The sequence below is a fragment of the Falco rusticolus genome, chromosome 2, assembly GCF_015220075.1.
Source record: "Falco rusticolus isolate bFalRus1 chromosome 2, bFalRus1.pri, whole genome shotgun sequence".
Taxonomy (NCBI): domain Eukaryota; kingdom Metazoa; phylum Chordata; class Aves; order Falconiformes; family Falconidae; genus Falco; species Falco rusticolus.
The window spans coordinates 66,767,711-66,777,790 of record NC_051188.1 but is presented as its reverse complement, the minus strand read 5'-3'; the positions used below and the strand labels follow the sequence as shown (position 1 = coordinate 66,777,790).

At 41.2% G+C, this 10,080-nt stretch overlaps 1 protein-coding gene across 1 annotated transcript in view; it reads left to right on the top strand.

Moving 5' to 3' along the window:
- The first annotated feature begins 682 nt into the window (after positions 1-682).
- The window catches only part of LOC119143583 (pinopsin-like), a 92,504-nt gene continuing 83,106 nt past the window's right edge, over positions 683-10,080 (top strand). Inside the window, exons 1-2 of the mRNA XM_037377970.1 lie at positions 683-839; positions 5,849-6,622. Of these exons, the coding sequence (XP_037233867.1) occupies positions 6,271-6,622 (352 nt within the window). The 5' untranslated portion in view covers positions 683-839; positions 5,849-6,270. The remainder of the gene's footprint in view (positions 840-5,848; positions 6,623-10,080) is intronic.

Genomic DNA, 10,080 nt, shown 5'->3' with positions numbered 1-10,080 from the left:
CTCCAGAATGTGCTTCCTTTAGTGGATTTATCCAGCAATTCACTCCTCATACTCTCTTTTTTTTTTTTTTTTTCTCCTGTAGAAAGACCAGAGCAGTAGAAGTCTAAGGGACTAGTAGTAAGGAGTAGTAGTAACAGAAAGACATATCATTACGATTTTCAAGCCGTGTGCTATTTCGGTGACACACATAGCTCTGAAAGCACAGATTTCAGCATGCAGTCACTAGTGCTTGTTCAGTCTGCAAATGCTTAATGTGTAAAGACACACGTGGAAAATATAGACAAAGCAGACAACTGGTAAATTAGATGCAAGACGTGTCTGTTAACGTTTTTGACACATTTTTAAATTGCATTCCTGATCGGCTGCTGAACAGGTATTTACACCTGCTTGCTGACAAAAAAAAACCAAACAAAAAAACAAAACCAAAAAAGTCTTTCATAGCAGTAAGCCTGCCAAGAGCGCACGACCCAGACCTACCGAGCAGACTGCCCCTCGGCCAGCGATGCAGGCCCCGCGGGGAGTGCGGGAGGGGGCAGCCCGAGGGTCCCGGCGCCCGCTGTCCCGGTGCCCGCTGTCCCGAGCGGGGGCGGCCCCGGCGGCAGCACCGCCCCGGTGCGGGCGGGGCGCGGCGGCGGCCGGGGCTGCGCGGGGAGCCCGCGGGCGGGAGGGTGCGAGCCGTGCCTCCGCATTCTTACTTTTTTATTTATTTTAAATTTATCTCCAACATCGGTTTATTCTCCCCCCGTGCCATCCCGATCGGAGGTCCTCTCACCCCGCCGGGAGGGGAGCAGAGGGAAGCGGGCGGGCAGGGCGAGCCCGCCGCCGCCGTCCCGCGGAAGGTAAGCGGCGCTGCCGGCGGGCAGCCCGGGGAGCCGCGGCCCCGCGGGCGCGGAGGGAGGGCGCGGGGGATCCGCGGTGTGTGTGTGTGTCGGGACGGCTTTTCCGGAGACTTGGGTGGCTTTTCCCCCTTGGGTTGCCCTAAATGATAGATGTAGGTGGGTTTTTCTTCCAGTTTTCTGTGCCAGCTCCCCCTTCCCCCATCCCCTCCCTCCAAATAAGTGTGAAAAAAAGTTTGTGAGGGAGAAATCCTCAGCTGAGATGGGCGGCAGAGGGTTTTGCTTGGTGTGATGTTTAAGGGCTTGGGAGACCCGGGGCGCTGGGTATCAGATGCTCCTTGTTCCCTCTGCTGCAGCCGTCCCGGCCGAGACTCCGAGAGGCGCTTCCCATCCCCGCAGCGCCGCGCAGGAGCGGGTCCGGCTCCGCGGTGGGCGCAGACACCTCGGTGCGAAAAATCCCTCCTCGCACATAGGAGGGGTTGCCTCAACTTTTTAAAATCCTAAATAAAAGCAGCTTTTATTTCAAAAGCGACGGCTTAGGGTTTTCTCGCACTTTCACCACGCCGTTAGAGTTTGCCCTCGAGGAAATAAACAGCACGGCTTTCCAAAGTGGCAGACTTCACATGCATTCTGCGCTTCTGTTATTCTCGTTTTCATGTCTGTCTTTTTCATGGATGTGAGTCCCGAAAAGTAAGGCTTTAGGTCTGAATGCAAAAGGTTCTCCCGCAGGCAGCAGGTTTTGGGGAGCTGGGAGATACCTAAACATCTGGACCATAGAGCCTCCTCTCAGTCTTCCAGCTCACTTCTGCAGACCTGCCTCTGGGTCTCCAGACATCTTGCAGTGTGACTAAGGACATGGAAAAAATAGTCCAGAACAGATGGGAAATTTGCCTTCAGTGTTGTGAAGCCCCATGCAGTCCCCTGCCTACCAACTGTGTCTGCAAGTTTTACTTTTTTATTTTATTATTTATTTATTATTTTAGGTAATACCACTGGTTTTTGGATGCTTCCTGTTAAAAAATAATTCAGTTTCTCATCTGGAAGACATGGTTTAATGTATGAAAATTTAAAAATATAGTATTCCTGCTATAATTCTGGCATCAGGCCAAAAAAATTGATTCCTCCTGCATAAAATTTCATCTGGGATTGTCTTTGAAATATTAGGAATTTTTTTAAATTTTAACTTTTCAGTAGAAAGCTGAGTTCATAAATTAAGGACTAATCACTATTTAAAAATTGATTTTAATATGAACTGAACAGCAGATTGATTAAGGCTCTGTGGATATGTAAATATAAGGGGTTTTTTATAGCTCCTATATATCACAAGAGAATAATGTAAGTACAATGTAAGAGAGTAATGTAAATTTTATAGCAATATGATTTTGAAGTTTTATTTATTTTATGCAATTTCATCAGCTATCAAATATTTAAAGCAAATTAAGCATCATCTTTGGCATGTTGCACAACTCTGCAAGGGAAGATGGTAAAGAATCTGCCAATTAGAAATAATGAATGAGTTCATTTAAGAAAAAAACCAAAACAATCTGAAACCCTTAAAGCTAATGTGTTCAGTAAGTTAGTACTAATTTGGGGGCAAAGTGAGAAAGAAAAAACAGCTTCAGTGGCGCAGGGTACTGCTCAAACTAATGTATGGTGGCAAGTGCAAAAAGAAGCCTTACACTCTCAGTATTAATGCCTGTGTTCCCAGAAGCTGATATAACATCTTTTGAAATCTATTTTTCCAACAGACTGCTTCAGAGAAAAGTGCAAGCAGTGATGGGTGTCTGTTTTGCTGTATCTTTAGCTTACTACTGTCAGAACCAGTTAACAGATGAAGCATTTAATAACTGGTGACGTCAAATGAACTTTTGGCCTGTTTCACCTGGCCATATGTTTTGTATCACTTTGGGTACGTTTTCCCTTCCATGTCAACTCAAACAAATTCAAGGAGACAAACTGGATGCTCATTGATTTGTTTTGAATGCAATTGTATGTTTTATTGGTTGGGTTTTTTTAACATTTTTTGAGAAGAAGAATTGGCAGAATGAGGTGGAATTCAGTTCCACAAGCTCCTGAGTTTGCTAGAAATTAGGAGGGTTCAGGATGTCCTGCTAGATCATGGAGACCTGGAGAGTGCAGTGTCACCTGTAAGACAGATTTGTCAGAGTTGCAGAGTAACCTCTATTAAACCAAGATAGCTGTCTGGAGGAAAAAAGTAATCAAGTGAACCTTCAAGCACACAAGCCCATCTTTGGCTGTTTTTCAGCAATAATGTTTATTATTCATTTAAATGATAACATCAGGTAAGAATGAGACACATTCTTCAAGGGATTTGTATGGGAGTTTAGAAGTTTTATTGAAATCTGAAAATGGCTTGTACTTCATCCAAAGGTGTAAAAAACTTAGCACTTTATACATGAACTGCTAATAAAAGTTACTCCCACACAGACTGGATCTTCAGATGTTTTCCTGTCTCTTCAGTTCACCTCAAACTTTTTCAAGCACATCTTTGTGCGTCCTTTTTGTCATCTTTTGATTGCAGGCAGCTGCATGGCTTGACCTTTGCAGTCCGCTTACAAGCTTTTAAAAGTGTATCTTACATTGGATTGCCAGGGACTGCTCCTCTTGCCTGGGCATGAAGGTATCAGTCACCTGCGCACCAGGGCAGAACTTGTCCTGCTGAAGTTGGCTGGGTGGCAGTTGGTGGAGAAGTGACCTGGGCTGTGCCTGCACACTTGGTGTCAGACTGCTCAGTTTTAGTCAGTTGAATCTCATCCAGGGGGTAAACATCATCTTATAAGCACTGTCAATATGAACTCTTAGTACATCTTTAAGAATGCATGATGTATGTGACTGTGTATAAAAGATCTACATTTTGTTATTTGTATTTTGAGCTTAATAGGGATACATAGGTAAAGTTATTCATATTTACTAAGGGGATTATAACCTTTGGCTTTGTTTCACATCAAGGCTGTGATTCTTTAACGATAATATTATTCAAACCCTTTGCCTGTGATTATTCTGGCAAAGTTAATTCCCATGTAGAAACATTTATGATGGCATACTATAATCTTTGCAACAGGTTATCTAGATGTAACCAGTTCAGCTGGGGAAAAAAAAAAAGCATCTGTAACTGAAATTAATCAGCATATATATCAGACTTCTGTCTCTTCAGATTTTGAAGCCAGATTCTGCAATATGCTTTGCAGAAGGGAGGAGCAGATAGGACTACCTTACTTGCATTCCGTCAATAAACAGTCACATGTAAACGGATTAGACAAAACTGCCTTTGAAGTGGTGGAAAAAGATTAGTTTGGTAGAAGCTAGGTGTAAGCAGACTTATTAAAAAAAAATCTAGAAATGATTACTTATTGAGTTTATTTCACTGTACATCTTGTTTTCCTGTGAGTTCTTCTTTCTGAAGCTTTCCGTCAGCACGATGCCATGATGCTTTTTGCCTACCAAAATAAGGTACAGCTATTTGCCTTTTCAGTCATGCAATTGGTGACTGAGGTATGCTCAGCATCATATTTTTTATTCGGTTGTTAGATTATTTGGGTTTTATTCCACTAAACTTTAACTCTGTTCCTTTAAAAACAGTTATGAGTAAATATAAAATATATTGACAGTTACTCCTAGTTAGTTTTCTTCTATAACCTGCAACCAGAATTGGAAAGGGGTTAATTTTTTTTCAAAATGGTAGAAAGAGGATTTCAAATGTTCTTTCTCTTAGATATGCTGCCCGAGACCCTTACCAATCTAAATTACCGTGTACCTCCCCCCTAAATGGGGAAAAAAACAGTAAGCATCAGCCTTTCAGATTGTCAATGACCAAACAGTTGAACATCTGCAAAGTGTACATAATTTACTCATCAGAAGAGAAAGTAAAGACAGACTGTATACATTAGAGCTCAAAATCACCACACTAATGAGATGTATTTAGCACAGTGAGTTTGTGAAAGTAAGGAAATAGTAACAAGAAATACTTACAAATGTTTACCATGACAAAAAGATATGATAAAGGAAAAAAACCCAAACAACCTCTGTCTTCAGTAAACTCTGAGCTCCCATTTTTCCAGTTGGTTAACACATCTTTTCCTACAAGTTCCAAAAAGAAGTGGTTAGGAGTAACACAGAGGATGCTCCATTTTAAAATGTGCATAATCATTCTAGGGATGCATGAGTCATGAAATAAAAGTTTTCATATTTTGTAGTTCAGCAGACTATGGGTGTCATGTATTTTGCACCAAGGAGTTGAAATTCCTACACATATATATCCATCTCCGTTTTTATTGAAATGTCTGTGCAGAATTTGCCCGCAACCATGAAAGCTGGCTAAGCGGTTACACATCCACATTAAGCACTCTGCTGTTGCTTCACAAAATATACACGGAGTCTATTCACTGTGTGCAGATACACAAATTCATGTCTGTGGTGAGAGATGTGAGGCTTTGGGTGTTTGGCTGCTTTATAAATAATGAAGGGGAACATCTGTCTGCTGGTAAATGTGGCAGCAGTGAAACTGGTATCACAGCCCTGCCAACCTTCGTAAGCATGAGGGCTTCAGGGTCGGTACTTGAAATTATTCTTTGTGGGTAAAGAAATACTTTCTCCTTCTAACATATCCATCATTTTAATTAAGGTCTAGCCAAGACTGAAGTTTTTGCTTTGTATGGATTGACTTAATGTGGAGGAAGATAGAGTTCTTCCTCTGGAAGCTACTGCAAGAATTATGTCTTACCGTGCATTGTCTCACCTGAGGAACTTTGCTAGGAAGGTACAAATAACCTTCTCCATGCTAAACTGTGAACCAGGGAACAACTTTAGAACAGCCAAGGAAATTCAACAAACTGAATTTTCTGTTGAAAATCAGAGAGAAAACTGAAAAGACAGAAATATTTGTCACAGTTCGAAAAGGGAAGAACTGTTAGTAAATAGTGTACCTACTTTTTGGTCTTGGTATGGAAGGAGTTGTTTTGTTTTTTACCATTTGTTTTCTTCTGTGCTTTCAGAAAGACACCCACTGTCAGAGGAAACAACAGTAGCTGCCCGTTGATGAAAGGACTGCCCATTTGCTCTGAAGGAAGAGACCATGCTGAAGCACATTTTTAAGATGCCTTTCATTCTGAGCCTCAAAAAAGATCATCTAATATGATCCTGAGTTTAAATTGCAAAGATGAATTTGAGGTGATTGTTTACTTGCTTCTGCTGCCTTGGAGTTAGCTGCAGAGTGAGCATTGGAAAGGCACAGTGCAGGAAAATATTCCTGTGCTGCAATACAGTATTTCGTACCTGCATAACCATCTAAGAGGTATCAGCTGAGTGAAGATCACAAGGCTGCTGAGATGATTTGACCTGTGATGGAGGGACGCCTCTGGTAAACTACTGGAGAACATCAGCACAGGGCACCTGGTGTCTCTGCCCTCACTGATCCATGTCAAAGTCCAAAATGAACCGCACTTGGACATACAACCTGAGCTTTGGTGCACCTACAGATCCTGTTGAGCCAAGGGCTGGACTCGCACGAAGTGGGTACACAGTAGTGGCTGTTTTTCTTGGATTTATCTTGTTTTTTGGTTTCGTGAATAACTTGATTGTCCTCATCCTCTTCTGCAAGTTTAAAACTCTCCGTAACCCGGTCAACATGCTCCTCCTGAACATCAGTATCAGTGACATGTTAGTGTGCATCTCAGGCACTACCCTCAGTTTTGCATCTAACATCCATGGCAAATGGATCGGAGGGGAGCATGGTTGTAGGTGGTATGGCTTTGTCAACTCCTGCTTTGGTAAGAGTTCAGAGATAATTCTCTTATCTTACTCTTTTGAACACTGGCGTGTGAAGCAACTTGGATCAGTGAGCTCATTGCTGCTCTATAGCAAACGGATGCTTTGATTACCTTGTTACGGTCAAAGACAAGTGAAATATCTCGTTTAAAATGTTTCAACAGAAAATTTTGTGGAAGAGTAGCACAGATCTGATAAGTGTTTCTTAACATACCCATTTTTTTGAAATTGCTTGTTTTTAAAAGCTAAAAATGGCATCTAGAAAGAGGCAAGCCACTGGAAGGAGCTTGCCTGTTATGAACATATATAATACTGCCCTCTTTTTCAGGAAAATCTGTGCCAACGCTGAGCTACAGGCCCTGTAGTGCTGCTTCTGCCTTGAACAGAGCCTCTTGAATGTACTCCATTTACCATTTGTAATTATCTATCAATCTATAATATGAATTCTCTCGTGTCCCAAATAATGACAGTTTTCATCATTAGATTCTTTCTGTTCTCCCCCCAAGCAAAATCTTTAGTCTAAAATTACATGTTTGCAGATTCAATAGTGAATTAAGTCATAGGACTTAGTTGGAAATATTCAGTGTGCATAAGCCGTGATAAAGAAGTGTTCAGTGTTCTTCTGTCCAAACAAAACTTATCCTGCATCAAGCTTTTGAACTGCTAGATTTGAGTGTTTTAACTGAAAATTATTTTAATTATAAAAAAAAAGATAAAGGAAAAAGCACAGTCAGAGGGCAACCTTCATCCCTCCAAGGTAACCCATTGTTTTAAGAATTACATTACCAAGCACTGACCCTTTCTGCACTTATTACTACATTCAAATAAAGGTCCACTAAAGCATAAACCAGCCTGTGGGTGCACATCTAGATGTGATCCTTATCTCATCCAGACTGGGGGACCTGGCTCGCTCCCTCTTGCTGTATGTCCTTGCTTTGGTGCCTCGAGGCCACCAGGCCAGGACAGAGTGCATCGCTGGCTGTTCTCCCACGCTGGAATTGTGGTGTGTCTTGTGCAGGCACTTTGGCCCAAGAAGTGCTCCCACAGCTCTTGGTGTAGAGTCGGGCTGCAGATCCAAATCCACATTTTCTGCCTGAATTATAAGCTCTTGATGTTTGCAGTGATGTAGCTGTTGGTACCCTTCCCTTCCTTAGATGTGTGCTCCACTGATGACAGTTAGCGCAGCCTGGTACCTTCCCCCGGGGAACTGCTGCTTTGCCCCAGGGGAGCTCTCAGGAGTTAGCAGTGTTCTACAATATGAAAGCACTCACTTCGGCCACCCCAAAAGAGACCCCATTATCAACAATATATTGGCTGGTTTTGGCTTGGTTTGTGCAGAGCACAATGATGTGCCTTCTCCCATGGTTCATTTCTATTTTTGTGAATTTCATGAATTTGAATACTTCAGTAACTAGTCTTCTCAGGGAGAAACAGGTTAAGACTGCTTTTTCTCCATCCTTTGATTTAGCTTCCTTTTTGTTATTTAGGGCTGGGCTGGGCTAATAACATTTTAAGGGACGAGAAAAAAAAGTATATGTTTAAGGGATTAGAACAAAAGTATGTTGAAGGTGCCCTTTGAGCCCGCTGGCTTCTGTCAGATACATGTGTGTTACCACCCTGGTAACTGGAATTAAACCAGCAAACAGGTAAGTTTCTCCTGGGGTGACTTGCTTATGGAATAATTCTCCTAAGTCAGATCTTTTGTCTACATTAGATGGATTGTGGGAGTGCAGATTTCTGTGCTATAATGATACCTGTGTTCATGTGAGAGTTTCTGCTATCATCATAAAATTGATTAGATCATTAAGGAACAAGCAAGCAAACAAAACCACAAAACCCAGAAAGCCAAAGGTGACCTCAGCTCCTCTGAGTGGTGGTGGTGCTGTCAGCAGTGTTCTGGGCAGCTGAGGCAGCCTAAATGCAGGTAGTTATTGAACCGTGCCCATGGAAAATTCTCATTATAGTGTTAAAAAAATTATTTCTCAATTTTTTTCTTGAAGTCTTGCAACATTCAGAACATTTTTTCTTTCACTAGTGTGTATAAAGGGCATGCTGAAGAAGTTTGCTTGCAGTTGTAATTAAAAAATGTTTAGTGGAAAATGACATAAGTAAAAGCAAATAAGAGTAGCAGGTTGCCTAACATTTCTATGTCTCTGTGGACAGATTATATCTGCTGATCAATACCATTATTAATCAGGTTGAATTTTTGTACTCCAAAGTGTGCTAAAAAAGAGCTACTGTAGGTGTGTAGTGTGTTGATGGCTTCTCCAGGTCTTCATAGCACTTGAAAACAAAATGCTCAGGTATACAAATTGGTGGTTTTGCATTTAGCGTGTGCTGTAAACATCACAGACTCAACAAGGCTCCGTTGAGTAGAATGGTTTATTCTTTTTTTTATGGCGACTGGAAAGTGACATGAGAGAGTTGTGAGCTTTTTTTTGAGACTTGCAGGTATTCTTGCTAAAAGAAAAAGCAAATAGCATCTCATTCATTGTAGGATTACTTGTTTTCTGTGAACTTTGGAAAAATTGTATAGAACTTATCAAAGTGATTCAGAAACTCAAGAGGCAGAAAATCAAGTATATTCTGTGTCACAAGCAGGTATCTTAAGACCTCACTGATCTGTGCAGTGTATTTACTGAGGATAAGGAAGCTTTTTGTCAACAAGAGGAGTGTTTGACACCTGAGCAGTCCAATTTGGGTTATAGCCTTTGGCCTGTTCACAGTGACTACCTTGTGAGTGGCACAGCTGACTAGCTTTACAAACATAAGAGCAAAAGCTTCAAAGACTACAAAATACTGTATGAGACTGTGGTATCAAAGGAGCATGTAAGAATACAAAAATGGCAAAACTGTATAGGCTGGGAGGAGAACATTTATTTGTGTTATTTAAACTTTCTTAGCTGTTCTTAAAACAAATATATATACTTTCTATTTGCTAAAAATTAGCTTACCCTCCTTTGTGCCTTATGTCTGATTTTGGCCCGTCAAGGCTAAGAGGGATGGTCCTAATAGTAGGAAAGGTAATTAAGAAGAACTGAAGTTCAACATCAAGCTTTGTAAGAATAAACATTTCAATATTCTTTTCCTTTTTTTCTCATGGGGTAGATCCTATCCTACTTGGATAAACATCAGTATAGGCCAGGATTTCAGATGATGTTACGGTAAGTTCACTGGCTGCAGTAGAACTGCACTCTCATGTACCAAGTGGAAGTATGTACCTTTTTTTTTTAACTGCAGTGTTTTCCTAAATCATGAAGAAATTGTGAGTGTGCAACTAAAGTTCATAATTTGGTGAGTATTTGGTGATGTGTAAAACACACCTAGGCCAACTGTTTAACCAACATGTAAACTGGTTACCAGCAGGTAAACTGTTAAAATATTTTTAAATACAAGTAATTTCTAAAAGGCTTCTGAGAAGCACTGTATCTTCATGGGTTTAGTAGTTATTTTTTCCCCT